The sequence below is a fragment of the Muscardinus avellanarius genome, assembly GCF_963383645.1.
Source record: "Muscardinus avellanarius genome assembly, chromosome: 2".
NCBI lineage: Eukaryota > Metazoa > Chordata > Mammalia > Rodentia > Gliridae > Muscardinus > Muscardinus avellanarius.
In genome coordinates this window covers 63,531,755-63,558,300 of record NC_137787.1, presented here as the reverse complement: position 1 = coordinate 63,558,300, position 26,546 = coordinate 63,531,755, and the positions used below count along the sequence as shown (strand labels likewise).

The window sequence follows — 26,546 nt, the reverse complement described above, 5'->3', positions numbered from 1 at the left end:
GTCTGATTTATTGGTTGAGTTTAGAAATCAATTAATTGGCTGAATTATTCTAAATTAGGGCAAGTCTCATTCCTTCACTCTACTAAAGGTCTGTGTGTAAGTCTACACACTCAGCCTCCCTCCTCTGCCCCAACTGGGCTCCTGTTAAATGTTCGAATGTAGAATTATTACCCCTTGAGGAATTGATGCTAGCTTAAAATTTTTATTAAGTTTTATGTCCATAAAAATGCCTGAAGTAAAACAGACAACATTCCACTACTGCAAAATATCTAGAAAATGGCTTTTTATTTAGTGTTTATGTGACTGTGACTGTGACTGTGGAATTTGTAGGCTTTAATGCTGCTCTCTGGAAAGTAGAATTCCTACTCAAGGTCAAGAGGCTTTCAAGAAGACTTGTTACAGAGAAGGATAGGAGGACGGGTTGGTTAAATTGTTAGGCCAAATAGTGAGAAAAGGCCACAGTACTCTTGCCTTTGTCACTTATAAATGTTTGTGATATGGGGTTCAAATACTAATGTAGTGAGGAAAGGGTATGGCAGATCTTCTTCAGATAGATAATGCTGTCTTTCATAGTTAATGTTTTCTTTTCATCACTACATAATTTATTCTTAAAAATGCTTTTAGCACATCTCTCTGTACTTTCATATTTTTCTCTTCTGCTCTGTAGCAAAATCACCAGGACAGCCAATACAAGTGGTTTATGTACCATCCCATCTCTATCACATGGTGTTTGAACTTTTCAAGGTTTGTAAAATGGTATTGCATAACGTTTATCAGTCCTTGCCTGAGGATAGAAATCTGCTCTGAAAGTCAAATATTCTTCTGGGTTCTATTTCATTAAATGATGTCATTTCATGTCAGTATCATGTCACATTTCTGGAGAACAGCCTTTGTTAGTACGGTTGGGCACCTCCATGAAGGGGTGAGTTCAGACTTACAAGTCAGACAGATCTAGGTGTGTGAATTCCAGTTGTATTACTTAGTATGTGTGCGACCTTGGCCAAGTCACTTAACCTCTCTGAGCCTCAGCTTCTTCTTATGTAAAACAAGCTTAATACCATCCAGAATTACTTATGTAGATTAGAAATAGCATACTAAAGTGTCCATGTCAACGATAGTACATTATACATACTTTAAAAAGTTATAGTTTTTTTTTTCTTTTTTTGCAGTACTGGGGATAGAACTCAGAGACATTCTACCTCCAAGCTTCACGAACCCACGCACTATTTTTTATTTTTTTTATTTTGAAACAGGGCCTCACTGAGTTGCAAAGGGCCTAAGTAGCTGAGGCTGTCTGTGAACCATGATCGTCCTGTCTCAGCCTCCCAAATGCTAAGATTACAAGCATACGTCACCATGCCTGGCTCATGTTTTTATAAACCAAAATATTTGGAAGAGTGATTTCTTAACCTTGAGCCCCATTGATATACCTTCCCCTCCCCTCTTTTTAGAGTCATTTATATTGACTTAGAGAGATTTTGTATATATTTGCTCTTTTTTTTTGTAGTACTGGGAATGAAACCCATGGGCTTTCTACCTCTGGGCTACACTCCCAGACCTAGTTTATATTTTATTTGGAAACAGGGTCTCACTAAGTTGCTGAGAGCCTCACTAGGTAGCTGAGGCTGGCTTCGAACCAGTGTGATCCTCCTGTCTAAGCTTCTGAATTACTGGGATTATAAGCGTGCACCACCACACCTGGTTTATATTTGCTCTTTATAACAAAATTTGAAAACTAACTAAGATTATGCTGGTATTTTATTTTTTCTCACTCCAGTGGCACTTGTTGGTAGGAAAGTGGGCGATGAGTGGCACAGGTTCCCGTATCTGAATCAACTGCCCTAAATCAGAAGCCTTGAGTCTCTTACTTTAATTTCCATGTCTTTAGGTGGTATTCTTCCCATAAAAGAAGAATATACTAAAACATAAACTAGATTATCTCAGGAAAGCAATGATTTCTTAGAATGTTATTTTCTTTAAGATAGTAAGAATACATCTAATACCTCACAAAAACCTAGCAAAGTGGTTTAGTAGTGCTTGGCACTTAAGGTGTTAAAATACAAAGACCTTGTGCTTTATGATGGTTTAGGAGAGAAGCATTCCATAGTCCATATTTTATGTGGTGCCAATGGTAACGGCTTTCACCTGGAAGTTAGACTTGAACCGCCTTGGGTGGAGATAACTTGGTCCCCTTCTCAGGCTGTTTGGACCTGAGTGGTGTGCTAGGGCCAGTGCACTCTTACTTCCAAGTTCAGTCCCAACTTTTGCCTTTCTTAGTTGCATCTGTTTTTTATTTTCTTTGTATAGTGCTGGGAATAGAACCCAGGGCCTCACACAGGCTAGGCAGCCACTTTGCCCCTGAGCTACACCCCTAGCAATTACTTTTAGTCTTTTTCAGTTTCTGCCCCAGTGCTACATGTCATGTTGCTATTACTTGATGCTTACAATATGTTGGCATTGAGTACATGTCCTTTAGAAATTGATCAAAACAGTTTTACAATGTAAATATTCTTAGTTTCAAGCTAGTAGTAAAGGAAGCTTTCGTAGTATTGCTGTTACTGCTATTAAATTTATGATGAGCTGCTTAAAAATAGAGCTGAAATTACATTTTCAAAAATAAGTTTTGAGCTGGGTATGGGGATGCATGCTTGTAAATCCTGTACGTAGGAGGCCAAGACAGGAGGATCATAGGTTCAAGCCAGCCTTGGTAACTTAGTGAGGGTCTCAGAAACCTAATGAAACCCTATTTCCAAATGAGAAATAAAATTGGGCTGGTGGTGTAGCTTGGAGGTAGAATGACTCTGGGTTCAATCCCCATTACCCTCCCCCAAAAAGTTGGGGAAGCTGGGTGTGGTGGCACACGCTTGTAATCCCAGTACTTAGGAGGCTGAGACAGAAGGATCACAGGTTTGAGGCCAGTCTTAGCAATTTAGTGAGAACCTTAGCAACTTAGTGAAACCTTGTTTGAAGAAATAAAAAAGGCTGGGGATATAGCTCAGAGAGGTAAAATGCCCCTGGGTTCAAACCTCAGTATCATCAATAAATAAAATTTCCCACTCTTTACCAAAATTATGAAAGTATTTGGATAAAATTTTCTGCCTTAATGCTAACTAGTTAAAAATGTTTACAACTCTAATTTTAGAATATATACAGAAGTTAGAATCTTTAAATCAAAGTGTTCCACAAATTCTCTCTAAAATTGACTCAAGTTTTTGAAAAGTAACTCTTTAGATATGGTTATATGAATTTTGATTCTTGAATTATTTCCATTTAATCTAATATTTAAATTCAAGTCATGCATAGGTACTTGAAAATGATAAGTTAGTTTATTTTTTGAAGTTGTGTTCTTACTGTATCCCTAACATATTTCAGAATGCCATGAGAGCAACTATGGAACACCATGCCGACAAAGGAGTTTACCCCCCTATTCAAGTTCACGTCACCCTGGGTAATGAGGATTTGACTGTGAAGGTAAAGTTTTATTTTGTAAATTGATGCACAGGCATGCAGGGAGAGCCATACACATAACTTCTAGGAGACATAATTTATTCTCAGGGGACAGAAATTGAGGCTCTAATAGATAATAAGCACATTGCTTCATTTACCTAGCGGATCATGGAATTATCTCCAGTCTATTTCTGTTATGGGCCTTACTCTAGGTAATTCAAGTTAAAGTAAATCCTGGAGACACACAGTTTAACAGTAATCATGAATAGATACTTTGATAAGTAAAATCTAAAACGTTATGGAGGGAGTAAATACATTTTTTTTAATTTGGCGATTGAACCCAGGGGCTTGCTATCTCCACGCTACACACCCAGACCTTTTTTTTGGAAACAGGGTCTCGTTGACGAGAGACTTACCGCTTGCTGAGGCTGTCCTTGTGTCTGTGATCCTCCTGTCTCAGCCTCCCAAGTACTGAGATTACATGCATGTACCACCATACCCAGCTAACTTTATTTTTAAACAGTGCCTTTCAATTTACTTTTACTTTTTCATTTGGTTCTCATAATTGCTCCTTAGGAGCACACGTACTTTTATTTCCAGTTTAAAGATGAGGCAACTAAGCACAATTAGCTTAGGATCACACAGGAAATTAGTATCCCAGGAAGAGGAATCGAGTGTTCTCACTCCGTGCCGGCCTTCCTACTATGTTGTTCAGATAGCTCAGTTTCTTAAGAGAATGATGCTGTCTCTCTATTTATTTATTTATTTACTTATTTATTTATTTTGCGGTACTGGAGATGGAATCCAGGGGCATTCTACCTTTGAGCTACGCCTCCAGCCCTATTTTTTACTCTTTATTTTGAAACAGGGTCTCACCGAGTTGCAAAGGGCCTCACTAAATAGTAGCTGAGGCTCTCTGCGGGCCGCCATCCTCCGGTCTCAGCCTCCCAAATGCTGGGATTACAAGCGTGCGCCACCACGCCCGGCTCCTCTTTTACTATATTTCTTTAAGGTATCCTTAGTGGTTGTTTTGGAGACTACATTTAACCTCTCAGCTTAGAACAATCTAATTCTGATTATGCCACTGTAACTCAATAATCTATACAGACTTTGCTTCTGTGTAGATCTTTCTCTTTGAGCTGTAATTGTCATTTTTGCACGCTGTATGTCCTTCTATACAGATTTATAATTATCGTTCCATGCAGTTGACTTTTAAATAAGAGAAAAAAGTTACAAATAAAAATTAAAGTTATACTATATTTACTTATATAATTACCTTTTTTTTTTTTACGGGTCTGGGGAAGGAACCCAGAGGCATTCGACCTCCGAGCTACACCCCCTGCCCCATCTTTTATTCTTTATTTTGAAACAGGGTCTCACTAAGTTGCAGAGGGCTTCACTAAGTAGCCAAGGCTGTCCGCCAACACAATCCTCTGGTCTCAGCCTCCCAAATGCTGGGATTACAAGCGTGCCCCTCCACACCTGGCACATAATTATCTTTATTGGTGTTCTTTATCTCTTAATATGGATTCAATTTACTGTCAGTGTTGGTTTTGTTTCAGCCTGAAGTATTCCCCTTTTACTTGTTTGCTTTTGCAGCCCTGGAGATTGAATCCAGGGCCTCATGCACGATAGATAAGTGTTTTACAAAACACTGAGTACCCATCAGACCTTTTCAAAATTTCATTTGGAGACAGGCTCTCACTAAGTTACCCAGGCAGGCCTTGAACTTATGAACTTCCTGCCTTCGCTTCTGGAGTACCTGGTGTTATAGATATGTGCCACTGTGCACATTTCCTTTAGTATACTTTTTAAAATCTGCTTATATTGGCACATTGTAATCTTACATCATAATGAAGTTCAAAGTGATAGGGACATTCATACACACAGCACTTGGTGAGCTTCCACCCGGCTTGCACTTGGCTCTGCTTTACTATTTCTTGATAGTGATGGGCTGTCTCAGTTTAGGCTTCTTTGAGAATATTTTAGCTGATTTTTGAATGGTAGTTTAGTTGGTTGTAGAATATTTGGCTGATAGTGTTTTTCATTTAACATTAAATATGTTATCTCATTCACTGCCTTCTTAGCCACCATAGTTTGGGGTAAGAAAATCAGCTGTTTATCTTAACGATGATCCCATATGTGTAAGGAATTGTTTCTGTTTTGTTTCTCAGACTGGATGATTTCAGGTGATCTGTCTTCCTTGTCACTGATGCTTTCATCACATGCTCAGATTTGCAGTTGAGTTTCTCTAGTGAATTTTTCAGTTCCTGTATTTTCAACCCCAGATTTTTAATTTGGTTTTCTTATATAATTCTTTTTTGCTATTTAGTAGTCATTTATCTGCTGTTTTGCGTTCTACAGTTTTAGCTACCTGCAGTAATCATGACCTGAAACAAACCATTCACAAGTTTTATGTTATTTATTCATTTTTATTTATTTTTTGAAGTACTGAGGGTTGAACCCAGGGATATTCTACCTCTGAGCTACACCCCCCAGACCTATTTTTTATTCTTTATTTTTGAAACAGGGGCTTCCTAAGTTGCGGAGGGCCTTACTAAGTAGCTGAGGCTGTCCGTGAACCCATATCCTTCGGTCTCAGCCTCCCAAATGCTGGGATTACAAGCGTGTGCCACCACGCCCGGTTTAAGTTTTATATTGTATATCATTCTGAGCATCATAATAAAATCTCACACCACCCTGCCCCATCCTACCCTGTCCCACTCAGGATATGAATCAGTCTTTTGTCCAGTGTGCCCATCCTATACACATGACTTACCTGTAGTCTCTTAGTATCTATCTTGTTTATCAGATTGACTATTGAAGTACGGCAATGCTTTGGTTCAAGTAACCTTTCTTTTACTAAATCATGGCCCCAAATGCAAGAGTAGTGATGCAAAGGAGACACCAGGGCATGAAAGATGGAAAGACAGATTAATATTGGTACTGTATGGCAGAGCTACGGGGCATAGAGTACAAATCATGTGATATATTTACACTTTCAAGCATCTGCTGGAGATCTGGGATATGCATTTCTGTTATCTCTTTCTAGTAAAGCATCCTCATATTTCCTTACATCTTTGAACATATTTGATATAGCTGCTTTAAAAATCTACATTTAGCCTAGCGTGGTGGTGCACATCTGTAATCCCAGTACATGGGAGACTGAGACAAGAGGAACAGCCTCAGCAAGTAGTGAAACTCTCATCAACCTAGTGAGACCCTGTTTTAAAATAAAAAATAGGACTGGGGTAGGTCAGAGGTAGAATTCCCCTGGGTTCAACCCCCCAGTACCACATACATACATACATACATACATACATACATACAGCTGGGCATGGTGGCACATGATTGTAATCCCAGCATTCGGGAGATTGAGACAGGAGAGTTGTAGTTCATGGATAGCCTCAGCTATTTAGCGAGGTCCTTTGAAACTAGTGAGACCCTGTTTCAAAATAAAGAATAAAAAAAAAAGGAATGGAGGTATAGCTCGGAAGTAGAATGCCCCTGGGTTCCATCCCTAGTACCACAAAAAAATAAAAAATAAGTCTATGTTTACTGATTCTTGCATTCCCTCAGATATAGTTTCTATTGATTGACACCTCTCCCCCCACCCTGCTTATGAGCCATAGTTTTTAGTTTCTTTTAATATCTTATAATTTGAACAAATCCTGTGAAGTTCATATTTTTTCGTGTGTGTGGCCGCTGATGTCTGTGCTTAGTTTAGTGGTCAGCAAATGATTGGGCTGAGATTTTTCTAAACGCCTGGAAAGTCTTCAGTCTTTGCCAAGGGACGGAGTGCCTTCAGGAGTGGTACTCTGGGCACTCAGTAAGGCAGTGCACGCCTTCAAAGGTCACTTAGGGTGGAGCACCAGGGCCTTCTCTGGTCTTTCCTGTGCATATGCATAGCCCTGGGCAGGAACTTGGCTGCTGAGCCTTTCAGATCCCCTGTGGCCATCTCATTCCCTTTCTTTTCCTGTTTCAGGCAGCCCTCAAATTAATCCATGACTTCTAATTGTTTCTGACAAGCATTCCTGGGGTGGGGAGGCGAGCACAGCCTTCCCGTGCTACCTGTCTACTGGCTTCACACTGGTGGCTTGTTGGGAGGGGGGGATTCATTAAAACACCACAGAGCTCACTTGCACTTATAAGAGATTCAGTAATTTTTGGTTAGTTTCTGGAATTCTGTCAAAGTTGATTCTGAGTATTTTGTCCTTTTTCTTTGTCTTCTGTTGGAGGAGAAAATTTTTGGAGGCCCTTCCTTTCCCTGCTATTTTTGCTGATGACGCTCAGGCTATTCCTGATGAGATGAGTTATGTTTATTACAATTCCTCTTCCTTTCTCTGTGACCAGTTTTACATATCTGGTTTTGTTTGTTTTAACTGACATTCTTAAGATCTTTTTTTTTTTTTTTCAGTTATGTCCTGGAATATACCATGATCTAACTCAGTTTGTACTTTTTCTCATTCATTATTTCCATGATACTTTCTTTATTCTCTTTCTGGTCTTCATATCAAGGATTTGGGGCCTCATGAAATCATTCCTTTTTTTCTAATCTTGTTTTCCTTCTAGTTTTTTTATTTTTGGTGCACTGTATTCATACATCATAATAGGATAAAAACTTGTGTAGACATACATGAACACATCGCCCAGTTAGCCCCTACCTAATTCCCACCCCATTCCCTCCCCATCCCTCCTTCCCATGCTTGGCTTAGTGGTTGACATCTAATATTATAGCAATTTATCCAAAATTAACAATTGATAATCTCATAACAGATTAATTTGTCTGATATCAAACTTTTGATCACTTAGAGATAACATTCCAGTATTTCTTTTTGCTTTCTTTCTTACCAGAGGATATTTTTTTTCTTTTTTTTAAAGATAAAACTATCATACATTTATATTTTTTTCAGAAAAAAATCTATCCTAACATGAAATATGAACTCTAAATACCCAAAACAATCTTGAAAAAGAACAAAGCTAGAAGATATACATTTTCTAATTTCAAACCTTATAGAGCTACAATAATTGAAACAGTGTAGTACTGCTAGAAAGGCAGATATATAAACCAGTGGAGTAAAATAAAAAGCCTAGAAATAAATTCTTCCCTATATGGTCAAGTTATTTTTGAAAAAGTTTCCAAGAACATTTGGTGAAGGAAATAATAATCTTTTCAGTAAATATTGTTGAAAAATAATAGTTACATGAAAAAGAATAAAATTGGACCCTTACATAACACCATATATAAATATTAACTCAAACTAGATAAAAGACCTAAATGTAAATCTTAAGACTATAAACTTTTAGAAGAAAACCTGGGTCATAAAACTTCACAACATTGAAATTGGCAGTGATTTCTTGGATATGATTTCAAAGGCACAGGCAACAACAGAATAAACAAACAAACTTCCTAAAAAATAAAAAAATATTGTAAATCCAAAGACAACGTAAACAGAGTTAAAAGTTACTCTTAGAATGGGATAAAATATTTCCAAATGCTATATCTGAAGGTATATTAATATTCCAAATAGAGATCCTAAAAATTAGCAACAATAAAAGCAAACAATACAATTTAGAAATACAATTTAGAAATAGGTAAAAGACTGAAATAAATAATGAATCTCCAAAGATTTTAACCTATAAATACATGAATATATTCTTCTTTGCTTAGTTGTCTGCTGGATGGAAAATCTTGTTTCTCTGGTTCTGGTGTGTATTACCTATTTCTTCTTTGTAGTTAATCTCTTTGAGTATTTTCTCTAGCACTGGTTTTGAAGACATAAATTCCTTCAGTTTCTGTTTGTCATGGAAGCTTCTTATTTCCCCATCTAATTTGATAGATAGTTGTGCTGGGTAGGAAATTTTTGGCTAGAAGTTGTTTTATTTCAGAATTTGGAGTATGTTACTCCAAGCCCTTCTGGCTCTCATAACTTGGTTTGGGAAGTCTGGAGTGATTCTAATTGGTTTGCCTCTGAATGTCACTTGGCCTTTTGTTTTTGTTGCCTTTAAGATTCTCTGCTTGGCTTCCACATTGGTCATTTTGACAATTATGTGGCGTGGGGATCCTCTTCTCTGATTCTGTCTAAAGGGAGTTCTATAAGTTTCCTGGACCTGTGTATTGATCTCTTGCTCTATGTTTGGAAAATTTTCTGCTATTATTTTTTTGAGGAGATTATTGATCCCTTTGGTTTCACCTTCTTTTCCCTTGTCTATTCCGATTATTCTTAGGTTAGCTCTCTTAAAATGGGCCCATATTTCTTCAATGTCAGATTCCTGCTGTCTGATTTTTTTTTCTAAGTTATAAATTATGCATTCGTGTTTGGAGTGATCCTCTTCTAGGAGCAAGATTCTATTCTCCATGTGGTCTAATCGATTGTTTATACTTTGAATTGAGGCCTTTACCTCAATGATTGTATCCTTTATGTCTTTTAGACTCTGTCTAAATTCTTTTCGAAGGTCCTGTATTATTTCTACAGTTATATTCCTGATTTGATCTTCTGGAGATCTCTGAATTTCTGTGTTATCAGGTTCTGATAATATGGGCACTTAGGGTGCTCTGTATCTCGAGTCTGTGGTAATCTCAGCTGCCACTACTCCTTTACTGGGTTGTATCGCAAAGTCTCAGATCCAGGGAGTTAATCGAGGCTCTGCGAGGCCATGGGGGTGCTGGGCTGGGCGTTTTCACATGGGAGCTGTGACTAAGGTGTGGTATCTCTGCCACTGCTGCTCCTTCACTGGGTTGGACTGCAAAATCTCAGACCCAGGGAGATTAGCAAAGTCCCTGGGCGTGTAGTACAGGGATTTCTCCTTTAGGGGCCACAATTTCACTCACAGTTATTGTGCATGCTGATCAGGAGCTGTCGAGGGCGGGATGAACTCGCTGTCACTGCTGGCAATATAGTGCCGCTGCAACGCCCTCACCGTGAGGCTGGAGCTGCTGGCAATATGGCACTGCTGCCACGCCCTTGGCTGTGAGGCTGGCGTATTTCTTTTTTGTTTTTGAGCTCTATCTGAGTCCCTGGAAGGCGTGATGAGCTTGACCACTGGGAGTTTTAGACATTCTTTGCGCTGAAAGAACTGCTGAATTACACCTGAATGATCTGCAGCTGCTTACCTCAGCTCCTTGTTTGCCTTTCCTCTCTATGAGGGAAGATGGTCCCAGCGCGCCCCGCTGCTGCATTGCAGGCTTGATTTCTGGTCTCTGGTTGTTCTTCTAGTCTTTTTTTTTTCTCTGTCCCTTGTGTTTACATTTTTTATTTCTCTGCTGATGGCATTTTCTGGCTATGAAAAGCGCTGATTTTGTGGCAATAGAGATCAAGTTTTAGTAGGGCTTGGAAACACTGCTTTTCTCAGTTGCCATCTTCCCGGAAGTCCTTCCTTCTAGATTTTAATCACTTTAACCTTTTATTCTATTCTGTGAGATTTCTGTGACTTTAAATTCCCATCCTTTCTATTGAATTTTACTTCTATTATCTTTTTATAAATTTCTAAGTTCTTATTTTTTTATTATTCTTCATAGTATTCTGTTCTAGTATTCACTCCTTTTATTATTCTGAAGATATTAACTACAGTTTTTAAGAAATTAATTTGCCTGTGCACTCTACACTGTCAGTTTCCTCTGAATTTGTTTTTGTTTATCATTCCTGTCATTCCTTTAAAAAATGTGAGGCACAAATAAAGTCATGTAATATGGTCAGTTTGCTGTAAATGTAATGTGATTATGTGTGTCACATTTTAAAATTTTTTTTTATTTTTTAATTTCTTTTTTAATTTGTATTGGTGCATTATATTCATACATCATATGTGGTAAAAAAAAAAAACTTGTGTGTACAAACATGTACACATCACTGATTTAACCCCTACCCAGTTCCCACCCCATTCCCTCCTCATCCCTCCTTCCCTTGCTCGGCTTAGTGGTTGACTTTGATATGTTTAAGTACATTGGCGTCACATTTTTTTTTTTACTCATATGTTCTTTCTTTCTTTTTCCTTTCTTTCGTCAGCCTCTTGCTTGGTGAGGTTTCCCTAGTTCAGAATAAATCCCATGTGTCCTCTGCTTTGGCACTTTTGTTGTATGATAGTGTGTCCTTTCTCACACCTTTTCCTGCTTATGTTTGATGTGCTTTAACATGCCAGTCTGTAGATGCTTCCCACTGCTTGAGATCAACCATCAGCACAGGGATCCAGGTTCACTGAGCTCCTGGGTTCTCAACAGAGATTCCTTCTTTACTGAAGGACTGGTTTCACTCAGGGACTCTGTGTCTATTTTATGTAAAGAAATGTTCATGATGACCCAGCAATTTCACACCTACATACGTACTCCAAGAATTGAAAACAAGTATTCAAGCAAAAACTTATACATAAATGTATATAGTACACTGTTTACAAAAGTCAAAGGGTGAAAACAATTCAGATGCCCATCAACTAATGGATAGGTAGACAAAATGTGGCATATCCACGCAAAGGAATGTCATTTGGCTATAAAAGAAATGAAGTATTGATCTATGTTATAAGGTAGATGCCACAACCTTGAAAATGTTATATTAAGTGAAAGAAGCCAGCTGCTTCTGATGTGATCCATTTATGTGAAATGCCCAGAATAGGCAAATACACAGGGACAGAACATAGATTACCATAGGACTGTTGTAACAGTTGCATATCATAAGTGAATATATTAAAAACCATTGAATTAGCCTTGGGTCTTACCACTCTGGCTGCTCTTTCAGATTTTGTATGTGCTCTCTATATAGCACATAATATAAATGTTATAGCCATGTGTCTTTTCACTTAAAATGTACATGTCTTGATTCATTCACTGTTGGCGATTTTACAAACTTGACAGTGAAAAGGCTGCTGGCTAAGAGACTGCAGGAGTTGCAGGCGCGTGCGGGGCTGGGAAATGCCTGGCTTAGGGCTGTCATCAAGTCAACAGTGGTTCCTGTCCTCTGGCTCTGAAATTGACATGAATTAGCCCAGGGAGCCCCATGTTATGGGGAACAGGAATTTATAGGTGGCAGCTCTTGGTTAGATGACATTGAGAAGTGATTTTGTTCATGAAGGGAAAACTTTGAAAATAGTTGGCAAACTTTTTTTTCCTTCTCAGCCTTCCTGCTGACATTACTTATCTTTTTTGTAATCTCTTCCTTAGCACAGGCTTATGTTCACCTTCTAGATTTTTTCTCCAAATTGTCATAATTAGAGGTTTCTGCTTAGTTTTCACACCCTCTCGGTGTATTTGTCATGAGAGTGCCATTCTTCTTGCCTAAGATATATGCGCCCCAGCAACTGTCTCTCCATTATTCCCTCCTTCCCTTTTCCTGAAGAGGTCAGATCCTCTGACCATCTGTTGCAGCTCTTAGTAACTCTTGGCTGCTTTAAGATCCACTGGTGCCAGTTTAATGTGTCACCATCTGCAAATCAAAGGAGATTCTCTTCATCTTTTTTTTTTTTTTTTTTTGGTACTGGTGATTGAGCTCAGGGGCTCAATCTCAGCTATTGCACCAGCACCATTTTACTTTTTATTTTGAAACAAGGTCTTACTAAGTTTCTGAGGCAGCCTCAAATATCTCATCTCCTGTTTCATCCTCCCAAGAACTGGGATTATAGGTGTGCATCTTCATGTCCAGCTCCCTTCACCAATTTTTAACCGTGTTCCCAAGTCTTAGTTTGACCCTCTCCCCCTCTGGTAAGATGCCACTTGTCACAGTCCCCTGTCCCTCATACTTGGCTCCTGTGCTGTTCTCAGGCAGCCTGAAGCTGGGATCACTTCTAGATTTGTATTTGCCACGTTGTTAGAGTCTCTCTGGTGAAAGGTTAATTAAGGAAAATATTTTCATTTATTCAGGTCTACCTTTTTTGTCTTAATATTTATTCTAATATATTGTTTACCGAGTACTTCTTACTCATGTTGCCTGCAAATGTGCAGCAGAGCATTGGATTATAGGACAAATAATTAACAAATTGATGGACTCGTGAAAACATCTAGAGTTCTTCTTCCTTACTGAAATATATTGCTTTATAAGTTTTTAAATTAATAGCCAAGAACAATTTCAAGTATAGTGCTACATACAGATTCTTAATAAAGTATTTTTATGTTTATATAATTAGTTTTAGATCTCTTAGAGGCAGATCTCCAAATGATATTTCAAGGCATATTTTTTAATTTAAAAAATTTAAAAGGCTGAGGATGTAGTTTAGCTGTAGAGTGTTGTCTAGCATTTGCAAAACCCTGGGTTTGATCTCCAGAACTACAAAATTAATTCTAAATAGCTGCAGAATTTCTGTTACACTACTACAATATACTGTGTAGTTTTTTGTTTAGGGTCTGAGGACTGAACCCAGGGGCACTATATCACTGAACCATATCCTCAGCCATTTCTATTTTTTATTTTGATATAAGATCTTGCTAAATTGCTCAAGATGACCTCAGATTTCTGATCCTGCTACCTCAGCATCCTAGGTAGCTGGGATTATAGGCATGTGCTACTGGGTGGGTCTGGTTTAGATTTTTAAATGATGTATAAAAATTCAGTTGTAAGCTACTCAGCTGGACTTATAAAATAGATATATTATTCGTTATAGATATGTTAAAAACATATTTGTTTTTTATATGCAACTATACTGTTACAGGTGATAGAATCAATTCAGATTTTGTGAAATGAAAATGGCTACAGTTGGTTATAAGCTACACAATAGCTAGGAAAATAAGTCCATATCAGCCATAAAGGTAAACAATAAAAATAATGTATAAATAAATTAATCAACCTACTATATGATTATTTGAACTGAAAAATGACAAAAGAATAATATAAGCACTTGTATACTATATTTCAAGTCACTGGAAAGTTTTCCCGGGTTCTACTTTATAAAATTGCTTTTAGATGTAGCCATAATGAAGTAGTTCTGCTTTTTCCTCTTAAAAAAATAATGAAATTATACTGTTTTTTAAACTTATAAGAGTAATCATGAAAAAAAATTTAGAGACTGAAAACTCAACAGAATATCACCTACTCCAGAGACAAAATTATGTATCATTCCAGACCTTTTTTTTTAAATGATATGGCTTTTTAAAAATTAGTATTCTAAATACTTCTTTCTAACTTGCCTATTGCTGCCTCGCAGTATTTTGTAGACATCACTCATGCCAAATACATATACTTCTACATAGTGTTTAGATAGCTAGATAATCTGTTTTAGAGTACTTAACTAATCCCCTCTTTAGATTGTTACCTAATTTTAGCCACTCTCCATACTATGATGGATTTCTCAGATATACTTTGCATGCTTTTCTATTTATTTTTTAGGATAAATTTCTGGAAGTAGCATTGTTGGATCAAAGGGTACTTGCATTTTTAATTTGATTCTAGTTATCCACTGCCCATCAGAAAGGAATAACAAATTGATAGGCTTTAGCGTATGCCTGGTTCTATGCTGTAATGTACTGTTAGTGGGACTTCAAGAAGTAAACACAGTCACATACTGTGAATTTTAGAATTTCACATAGTAGAGAAGTTGTATTAGCTCTACCAGTAGGCAAATGTTGTTTTTAAAAGTTGGACTGTGTGGTATTCATTTTCCAACGTATTGGTCTCCCGTTAGTAGTTACACAGGGGACACTGAGTATGTGTTGGTATTCTGCTGATCTTGGGACTTTGTCACAGAGCATTATCATTCTTATGTTAGATGAGTGACCGAGGAGGTGGTGTTCCCTTGAGAAAAATCGACAGACTCTTCAACTACATGTATTCAACTGCACCCCGGCCTCGTGTGGAGACTTCCCGAGCAGCACCTCTGGTATGTGATCCAGGAACCATAAAGTGTGAATTTGTGAATTGCCTTCAGCAGTTTCTGGCTGCCAGATGAGTCAGTTAAGTCATTTGTGTGGAGTACTCCACAAGGAAGAAGAGAAGTGCTTAAAAACAAGCACTTTTCTCTACATTTAAACAGTCTTTGGGGGGTGTATTCATTTCGAGTCACCCCTCCATGCCAGTCTGGTATGGAGCTGTATTTCTATTTTCTGTATTTCTAATAAACTTCATTAAATCTTAAAAAAAAATAAGCAGTCTTTGGAATGCTTTTTTTTTAAATTGAAATGGACACAGGGAAAATTCTTGTTTTGAAGCTCATGCTGCCAAGGTCAATGATGATATATTTGTGAAGAACCATATTTCTATATACTATTTCTAATGTGAAGAATAAATCACTGGCTTTACTAGTATTTGGTCAATATTAATTGAGTCCTTAATGTTGATTTTTTTCCTCAGATATTTGTAATTAGAAGGATCTTATATTTTAGACTCAGAAATAAGGCTAGAATTCCAATCTGTTTAATCACCAGTGTGAAGTAGCCTCAAATTATAATTGTTTTGATAGTGTTTTTATTGATCGTAGTATTGTCTACTTTCAAGTTTAATTAAGATCAAATTTTAATTGACTCCATCCTTATACTTACTCCTTCCTACCCCCCAGAAAAACACTTTGTCAAATACTTGCCCTGTAATTCTGAAGAAAACTGTTTTCCTAGGCTTTAAAACTTTTCTTGCAAATATGCTGGCATTAAGCTGTAACATGATGAAATATATCATAAGAAGGGTGTATTTTAGGCCCTTTCCTAGAAAGTTACCAGAAGGATTGTGTTCTAATAGTTTCACCTGTCTCATAGCACACATTCTGTGACTATAGCTGTAATGTAGTTCACATCTTACCAACCTTTAAAATGATTGTTTTAGGAATATACTTCTCCATTACAGACATGTGACTCCCAGGAGTAGGTATCCAAAGGCCAGGGGGCAAATGCTGAGTGCTAAATATAGGCCTCTTCATAGAATTTTAATTTTACTCTAAGAAATAAGGGGAGAGAAGGGAGGTGCTGCTTTGGCAATAAAGAGGCGTTGTTGAATGTCTGTGGAGAGCAGTGCCGTGACTCTTCCAGACTGTGGATAGAGACTGGTTTCTTTCCTAACTCGGCTGCGTCCCAGCACTGCAGCCTTGGGAACCAGTTACTGAGCTCTCAATACTCAGTTTACCAACTTTAAAAATGGAGTCACTGTGAAAATTGAGTCTAATATATGTCAAAATGCTTCCTGGTGCCTGGCACATAATATATGCCATGTAAGTGTTTGTTGTTTTAGGAATGCAAGGCTTATGTGAATTTCTAGGAGATCAGGAGACCTGACATGGAACTGGCTGCCCTATATGTCTCTGCCACCTTGAACAGGGTGAGATAGTTATTGGGCTCATGTGGATCCTCCCTCCTGCTGCCTTGAGCACTCTGTAAATGGACTCGAGTCAGTGAGAACTGGGAGAACTGGAGGGAGGCTGCTGATAAACACAAGAGAGGCCAGTCTGCCCACCTGACTATTGAGAGCTTCCTCCATGTCAATGCCTCTTGGTGGGAGTTCGCAGGGACAGAATATCCTCACACTGTAAGGGGAGCATGCACAGACCTCTCTCCCTGGCCTGCACATCAGCTGCCAGTTTTGTTCTGAGTCCTTGACTGGCCAGCCCGTTTTCCATTGTCCATACTGTTCAGGCTTACTTTCTACCCCTTCTTTCAGGCTCCTCCTCCCCCTGAGAAGGTCTCAGTGAAGGGCAGGCCACAGGGCGATGCAGACATGCTGGGTAGATCTGTCAGTGGCCCAGGCATTCTGTTTTCCTTTTCTTAACTGTTCATAGGGGAAGCCCCTGAGTTCTCAGGTATGGTCAGGGGAGAGGCAGTGAAGTGGGAACTTCAACCACCTGTTCATGCAGTCTTAGAAGCAACTTCCAGAAGCAATTAACATATCAGTTAAGATCCCAACAACAAAGACATGTGGCTCACACAAATTATGATAATTCAAGGAAAGCTTATATACAAAGAGACGGGATTCTTGTACTATCCCAACCACACTTATATGACTAGCCCCATTGTAAATAGGCCGCCTTTATTACAAAGCTATCACCACCCTGGATCAAAGGAATGGTGAGATGCAGTGTAGCAGAACCCAAAAGAAGGGAAAGTTGCAGAGCGCTATTTACTCTCCAGGGCTCCCTGCCTGTACTTCCTCACATGGAAGGAACCCGAAGATGAATACCCTGTCTCCCTCTGACCTCCTATGAGTTCCCCAAGGGCTGGATCCTCTGGAAGCAAAGGTCGTGAGAATTCATTGACATATGCATTCAGGTCAGCCTCCTAGGGCAGGGAGAAGTCTGCACACTGGATAGTTGATTTGGAGGGGCAACAGAAGCTCTGGCTAGGAAAGTCAAGTAATGATTGGGGGAAGGGAAAGCTAGAGCCTGGGTTTGTCAGCAGCACTGTGACTCCTGATTCCATTCAAACTTTTCAGCTAACATGCTATATGGAATGTCATTGAACACATAACTTGGTGGTATTTATTTTTACCATTTTAGATTATTATATTATTAACAACATCATTATGTTAATAATTATATCATTATTATATTATTTCTGTTATATTACTTTTACTATTTTTGCCTTTATCCAAGTATTTTGCTTTGTATGAAAACGGGGGTGGGGGGGAGAGGGCACCAAGTACAATTTAAATGTATACCATTTATTTTTAATAAAAAATATACAAAAAAAATAAAGAAAAGAAAAAAAAATAAAAGAGTCAGTAGGGTCTATCCAGGGAAAGAAGGAGGCCATTCCAGATACTGGGAACAGGATGAACAAAGACACAGAAGTGAAATGTTTTAGTAACTTGTGAGTAGGCAGTGTGGTTCGGCTAGGTGGGAAAGTGGAAGCAAAAGACCTGATTATATCAAGTCTAGAAAGCTCTCATTAGAAGGTTGCCTTTTTATCTCTACGGCAGCAAGTGGGGATGGTAGAAGTGGTGGTATGCTTTGAAGATTTTTAAGCAAGAAGGTGACCTGTCAGTGAGAATTAAGAAAGCAAACCTATTACAGATGGCTTCCAGGCGTAGAACCCAGGCTGGAGAGTCATGGTGTAAGTCATGGGACCAATCTAGTGAGGCTACAACAAGGGTTTTCTGCTCTTGCTGCTGAAAGATGTTTATAACAGGTTTTATAAAATATTGCCAAAACAGTTTGGGGATAACTTAGAGCAGGCCGGCATAGAAATGATGTGCTTTTTCCAGATCACCATAAGTCATTTTTCAGAAAGAATAGAGTTTTAAATAGCCAGAGGGGATTAGCTGATGTGGCGCTCAGCTATGCTTCAGCTCAATCATTGTGCTACTTACATATTAGCAGATCTCTCAGCTGCAGGCTCCCACAGCTCTGGGGTGCTCAGTGGCATTTATCTTAATTAGAAAAGTAGTTCAATGTGAAGCTTTCTGAATAGAAATTTGTTTTTCTAATCAAACAGGCTGGTTTTGGTTATGGATTGCCTATATCACGTCTTTACGCACAGTACTTCCAAGGAGACCTCAAGCTGTATTCCTTAGAGGGCTACGGGACAGACGCAGTTATTTACATTAAGGTAATTACTGTAATATTCTTTCTTTTGATGATAAATGTGCCAATAATTAAAGATATTTTAGTCACTTGATGCTGTTTCTTTTTATTTCAACTAATTCAAATAATTCATTGGTTTGTTTATTCTGATACTAGAGATTGAGCCCAGTGTTGTTCTATAAAAATAGCCCCAACCTTATTTTATTTTTTAATTTAAGACAAGTTCTTTCTGAGTTGTCCAGGCTGTCCTCAAACTTGGGAACTTCCTGTCTCAGTCCCCCAAGTGGCTTGGATTATAGGCATAGACCACTGCACCCGGCTTATCTGTTCAGATATAAAAGCACTGACATGGAATCTCATCCATTTTTACAGCCACTCCCCTGGACTATGGGGAAAGAAACATTCTTATTTTTTGTGATCAGAACTGAGATTTTTTAATAGGAAAGAAACTGGGTTAAAGTGGGGAATCCATAAGCTTATGTGTTGTACAAATTTAATTTTAGTATACAGTATATGAATGAACATTGTTCCACCAATCTTTGACGCACTCCCAAGGTCTTTTCCTTGCATAGGGTGTCTGCAAACTAGGGTGTCATGTTGTCTTTTTTTGCACAGATGATACTTACAATCATTTTCATTTTTTTATTTCTATCTCTTTATTTTTATACTTATATTGTTGTAATATAATACGTTATAATGAGATGCAAACATACATGAAAACATCACTTGGTTATTTTAATTTCTTTAAACAAATAACCAAGTGTATAATCTTTTTGAATTTTTATGCAGCACTTCTGACTCTGAATTGACAGACATTTTTATATGAGTTTCTTTCATAAATCTTTCCACGGCTTTCATCTTAGTTTTTAAAAATACCCTTCCCATTTTTTTTGTACTTTGCTCGTATAATACTTCATCAAATTTTATGACTACAATGACAGCTTTAGTTGCATAAACAGGTTTGGGAGCAAGTCAACTCTTGGTAAGCATATATCCTACCTGGTGGGAGAAGAAGCACTTAGCCTATTGGCCTGCGGTGTTTAATGTGTTTATAGAGGGATCAGTATATTTTTTAAGGATGAAAAAACACTGAGACCAATCCCTGGTTTAAAAGTACTGGTTAATTCCAGTACTTGGGAGGTTGAGACAGGAAGATCGCAAATTTGAGGCCAGCCTAAGCAATGTAGCCAGACCCTGTTTCAAAATAAAAAATAAAATAGGGCTGGAGCTATTAGCTTGAGGTAGAACGTCCCTGGATTTTATCCCTAGTTCCAGTTAAAAAAAAAAAAAAAAAAAAAAAGTGCTGTTTAAGTGGTCCACCTTTGATGCTTATTTATCTTGTGATGCTAGTTTCTTTTTTTGGCCACTAGATGGCACCTATTTTATAGAAAAATGCTGAAAACTTTATAAACTTTATAAGAAAAATAAATGTATTCTGAGAAGTTCTAATTCTTCCTAGATTATAGTTTTTTCTTAACCATGTCATTTGTGAGAAACTTAAAAATTATGATATTGATGCAGTATTTTTTATCACCAAACATAATGTGTGTGTGTGTGTGTGTGTGTGTGTGTGTGTGTGTGTGTGTTACTATAGATTGAACCCAGAGGCATTCTACCTCCCCAGCCCTATTTTTCAAAGGGCCTTACTAAGTAGCTGAGGTTGGCCACGGACCTGCAATCCTCCTATATCAGCCTCCTAGGTACTGGCACTACAAGTGTGCACCATGCCTGGCTCAAGCATTACTTTTGGTCCATTCTGTAGATCCAGACATTCTAGAATATGTAAAGAGAACACATAGGTTAATATTTTTAGTTAAATTTTGAGAAAACCAGAAGCATATCTTATTAAATCATGAAAGTCTTCTATCTTAAATACTTTACTTTGCATTATCAAGAGAAATTTCTAGTTTCTTATTTCCTATATGTTGAGGAATGCCAGTGGCCTGAGTTTGAATTTTTGAGAAATTCTAACTTGAAGAAAATAGCAGGGAATATAGATTGTCTCCGGTTCTAGTGATTTATAGGAAACTGAACTACAACAGTGAGTTGATGGTAATGATAGAGTGAAACATGAAATTATACTTGACAAGGAACCACTGGTATGACTGAAATTGTTGGCTTTAATGGCAGGAAAAGAAAACACAAGATCAAACCCACAACCAAGAATTGTTTGTGGAAAAACTAGGATGCCTTAGACATGGTCTATATTTATTGATAATAATGTTGTGATGAGCTGATAGAAAATACAGTGACTCTACTGAAAAACATTTCTTCTGTTAATTAATTAAAATAGACCTCATTAAATCTATATACATATATTAAGGTACATATATACATTTTTTATGCTTTTACTTTTAATTGACTTTTTCAGGTAGCCAGCTTCTGGTCTGATCTGTATTTTGTAAGAAGCATCTACTAGTTTAAAATTTCAATCCAGTTGTAGCCAGGCTTGGTGGCACATGTCTGTAATCTCAGTACTTGTGAGGCTGAGAAATGGGATCACAGGTTCTGAGGCCAGCCCCGGCAACTTAGCGAGACCCTGTTTCAAAGTAAAAGTAAAAATAAAAAGGGCTGGGGGTGTAGTTTGAAGGTAGAATGCCCCTGGATTCAAGCCCCCATACCAAAAAAAAAAAAAAAAAAAGAAAAGAAAAAGAAAAGAAAAAATCAGTCCAGAAACTTCCAGGCTGGCTGAGAAATATCCACCAACCATAAACCTATTCAACATACACATCAATCAGTGCCACAGTTTTAGTAAATAATATATTTCAAATACGTACTCTTAAAAATATCTGTGTAAATCAAAGTATATAGATGGTATTATGGTTAAGATACCAATAGAGTATTATTTAATTTTTAGTGATCTTTTTGCCATTGTATAATTTCTCAATGAATTCTTAAAAATGCCAGTCTTATCCAGGAGTGGTGGCACACACAAGTAATCCCTGTACTTGTACTTGAGAGGCTGAGTCTGGAGGATTGAAGGTTCAAGGCCAGCCTCAGCTACTTAATGAGACCCTGTTTCAAAATAAAGAATAAAAAATAGGGCTGGGGATGTAGCTCAGAGGTAGAATGCCCCTGGTTCAATCCCTGGTACTTAATAAAAAAAAAAGAAAGGAAAAAGAAAAATGTCAGACTTAAAGTCCTCTTTTTCTTCAGGCTCTCTCAACAGAATCGATTGAAAGGCTCCCCGTGTATAACAAAGCTGCCTGGAAGCATTACAACGCCAACCACGAGGCTGACGACTGGTGCATCCCCAGCAGAGAGCCAAAAGACATGACCACCTTCCGCAGTGCCTAGGCGCACAGGGACGCTCGGGGAAGCCGCGCGGGGATTTTGTGTTACGTCTGGGAGGGGTGGTGCGCAGAGCTGCCTTATACCAAATATTTCAATGTGTCGTTTTCACGCTTCACTCTTTGGGTAGATTAAATGGAACTGTATTCCATTTGTGCCTATTAAATGTCCTAAAGGATAAGACTGTACCTATTTTACATGTATACTTTCAGTTAATTGAACCTGTTTTTAAACAACTGTACTTTTGGTCAATTTTCCTCTTCTTGGTAGACTTCAGAAGTTTGGAAATTTGAGTTTATATAGGAAGCTGTGTAGTTATTTTTTTTAAACACCTTTCTTTTACATCTGCCAGCTACATTTTCTAAATACTACCAATTAGTTGGTTAGCTATCGTTCTGTTGTATGGAGGAGTCCTGCCTTCCTTAATGAGTAGTGACAACTAATAAGCTGGTCTTGGTGCTCACCAGAGCACTCGTAGGTGTGGAACCAGTCACTGCTCAGTCTTGATGTCATTGTCCTAGCTCTGAGGCTAACTGCCCATTTTATAACTTTGTTGTGATGGTGTGTGTGTGTGTGTGTGTGTGTGTGTGTGTGTGTGTGTGGTGTGGTACTGAGGATTCAACCCAGGCGCATTCTGCCTCCCGAGTACTGCACCACCACATCTGGTTCTTGTGATGGATTTTTTTTTTTTTTTTTTTTTTTTGCGGTAGTAGGGATGGAACCCAGGGATATTCTACCTCCGAGCAACACTCCTAGTCCAATTTTTTCATTCTTTATTTTGAAACAGGGTCTCACTGAGTTGCAAAGGGCCTCACCAAGTAGCTGAGGCTGTCCTCGAACCATGATCCTCCAGTCTCAGCCTCCCAAATGCTGGGATTACAAGCATGCACCACCATGCCTGGCTTGTGATGGATTTTAATGACTAGTTTTCTGTGAATCTAAGTCAAGATCATGGACAGTCTGTTCTAAGTGTGCTTGGAGTTAGTGCAGAGGAACTTTTGATACTAAAAAGAAACTGGCAGCTACTAAAATTACAGAGGATAAATTGAGAACAAAGCTGTGAGTTTCCCAGACTGGACTAATGGGTTATCGAAACTACCTGGGTGAGCTTTAGAAAACAATAGGGTTTTTCTGGGTCCTACTTCAAACATATTGCAGCAGAACTTTTAGGGCTGGAGCCCAGAGACCTCAGTTTTTAAAACCCTTCTGAGGTGAGCCTGATGCTAGTTAGAACCACTTTTCCAAAGTAGATAGGGGTAAGACTACATTTATTAAAGTAACAGATAAATTGCTACGTTTGGGTTTCCACTTATTGAAGGCCATATTTCTAGACTCTAGAAGAGACAGACTGAATCTTGGGCCCGGTGCAGATAGAATAATGAGAAGTGGGAGAATGAGATGAGTGCCGAATAGTCAGTTAACCAAAGGGGCACCTGTTTTGAATTTTAAGTGGTGACAGCAAATATTTTCTAAAAATACCCAGATTTTAGCCAGGCGTGGTGGCGCACGCTTGTAATCCCTGCACTTGGGAGGCTGAGACAGGAGGATCGCACAGGTTCGAAGCCAGCCTCGGCTACTTAGTGAGACCCTGTTTCCAAATAAAATATAAAATAGGTCTGGGAGTATAGCCCGGAGGTAGAAAGCCTCTGGGTTCCACCCCTAGTACCACCAAAATAAATAAATAAATAAATAAAAATAAAAATACCCAGATTTTGTTGTCAGGGAAAAGTCAACTTGGGCTTATTAGAACATTCCATTGCATTCATGTGATAAATTACAATTTGTAAATGCTCTCAAATATTTTAAGTTTATTGGTCTTCAAAACAATTGATACCATCCTGGTTTCCCTACAGAATGACCCAAAACTCACACAGAATTGTAGCCAGAGCCCAAGCTGTCTCTGCTGAACACCCTCCAACTGGCAAGTCCATGGGACTCTGACATTCATACCTCCTCATATTTTAAAGGGACAAGGAAAGACATTAAACTAAATATTAAAGTAAAAATTTGACTGTTTAGGGTATAGCTTTGCCACTTAAATAGGGAGCTTTTTTAAATCTGAAAAATATATTGAGATACCTCTTTGAAAGAATTATGTAAGATTAATAATTCTTTGTATTTTATACATGTATCAAATTATCATACTGTGCCCCGTACATATGTATAATTTTGAAAAAAAAAGCCAAATCACATATACATCACAAAATAAGATTCCCATATTTGACAGGGAAAAAATTACAGAAATTTATAGATTGGGAGGAATATTAAAGGCGGTTAGTCCAGTGCTGAGACTGAGCGCCTGTTGTGGGCCCAGGGCTGCTTAGCTAGAGAAGAGATACCTTCCCTAACCTAGCGCTCCTTAATCATAGATTTCATGAGAAACAATAGAGTATGTTAATGCATGACTTATATTAGTTCAATGGATTATAATTTTTTAGCTTTAAATTACACTTGTAATGTCAAAGTATTTAGAAGCCTTTGAGTTAAAATATTCACTTTCTTTCCTAGATGAGACATTTGTAAAACTAACATAAACTTGATGTTTTTACTTATGAAATATCTTACTTCCCCCCAAAATTAGTTTTCCCCTCCAAACTAAGAAAAAGTGTTTCCAAAGGAAAAGTGACATTATTTTCTTTTAGCTTCTTTTTAAGGTATAACAGCTTTTTACTGTTATTGTGGTAATGGACAGAAAATTACATACAAAAAATATTTTGAGAGAGCTTTTTCCTACTTGGTTTTAAGTCATTGAGCTACCTAAAAGGTTTTTAGATTCTTAAATGAGCTATTTTGTCTACCAGCATTAATGTTACGCAGTGTAGATATAAAAAAAATATCGAAGGACAGGAAGTGGATACTGAGTGGTTTTTATAACCTGAGCAGTTCATGTGCCAATGCTGTTTTAGAAACAGCAAAAATATTCTGTCCTCTGCCTACTGGCTGGCTTTGAATGTCTTCTTACAGAATAGTGATCACTTTACTGCACTGTAAAATTTTTACATAAAGAGATGAAAGTGAAAGCCTACCATATTCTTTTATAAAATTATTTCTGTATAGCAATAAACTGCGAACATAGATCAACTTTTGTTTTGGAAATAAACTGAGTCAGTTTAGAATTTTTAAAAATACAATCATGTCTTAAATAGAAGTCTTCTCCACTATCAAGTCTCAATTCTCTGTAAACGTCCAAAAACTTGTAGCAAGGTAGGTTGCGCTAAATCTTACTCTCTTCAAGAAGAGAATGGTTTGGAATTTAGATTTCCAGAGTGTATATTCTTATGGGAGAAAAATAAAAGGCAGAGTTTGTATGGTTTGAATTTAACTAGATTTTCATTATCTAAACATACCATAGATGACTGACTTGCATAAATGGAGATCTGTTGTATGATCTTGAAAGCTATAAATAAATTTGGAATTTTAATAACTTTCCACAGTTTAAGTAATTGTAGGAAGAATCCTGAATTAACCAGCACTAACCTCTCTTTACAGCAGTTCAATGTCAGAACTAAATTTCTTAATAGATGCTATTGGTCACTGATAGGATATAGGCACCACAACTTACCTTCACTGCTGAAGCCAGTAAGTTCCATAGCAGAACTCCAAGGGGAGAGAAACAGTTAGCTTTATGGTCCCGCTGTGGCTTTGTCAATGGTTAATCAGAGAGGAAACAAGCCATTCAGCCATTCTCGGTGTGTCTAATGGTATACAACGTAAGGCGGTTACTCGGAGTAGAGTTAGGTGGTTTGCAGATGTCGCTTTGTTGGAGGAACTTTTCATCATGGTTAACTTCTGCCCCAGGAATTAGTTTTCTCACAGACAGATCCAAAATAATATGATGAGTGCTGTGTGAAGGAGTTTTTGCATGTTAAAAAATGATGCATTACTAATTTGCTTAGTTCTGGCATTCTGAAACCACTGTGCCATTTGTTCACGTAAATGTGTTTCGAAAGAAGAATTAAACATGTCAAACTGCTCACTTTTTTTCTAGTTTTCTTGCTTCTTTAGCCGTCACTAACCAAAAGTTTTAATAGCAAAAGACAAGCCTGGCTTGGTGGCATCTTGCCGCTGAACTATACCCTCAACCCTGTTTTGTTTTTGAAACAGGGTCTTGCTATTTAACATGCGCTGGCTTCATGCAATCCTCCTATCTCAACCTCCCAGGTACTGGATTACAGGTGTGGGCCACTGTGCCTGCCTTTTTCACATTTTTTCATAATAAAACCTTTCTTTTTCTGCTGAAATGAAATTGACATGACCTGAAACAACTTAAAGTGTGATAGAGTAGCCTCCAATACATCCACATTGTGTAATCACCACCTCCATCTAGTCTAAACTTTTTTGTTGGTGGTGGTGGTACTGGGGCATTCCACCAGGAGCATTCCACCTCCCAACTC

At 38.0% G+C, this 26,546-nt stretch overlaps 1 protein-coding gene across 1 annotated transcript in view; it reads left to right on the top strand.

The window, feature by feature from the left end:
* PDK1 (pyruvate dehydrogenase kinase 1) overlaps positions 1-22,158 on the top strand; it is a gene marked incomplete at both ends in the record, with an annotated part of 38,538 nt that extends 16,380 nt beyond the window's left edge. The window contains 5 exons of the mRNA XM_080690161.1: positions 668-744; positions 3,373-3,471; positions 15,130-15,240; positions 18,773-18,886; positions 22,018-22,158. Coding sequence (XP_080546287.1) covers positions 668-744; positions 3,373-3,471; positions 15,130-15,240; positions 18,773-18,886; positions 22,018-22,158 — 542 coding nt within the window. The remainder of the gene's footprint in view (positions 1-667; positions 745-3,372; positions 3,472-15,129; positions 15,241-18,772; positions 18,887-22,017) is intronic.
* Between the last annotated feature and the right edge of the window lie 4,388 nt (positions 22,159-26,546).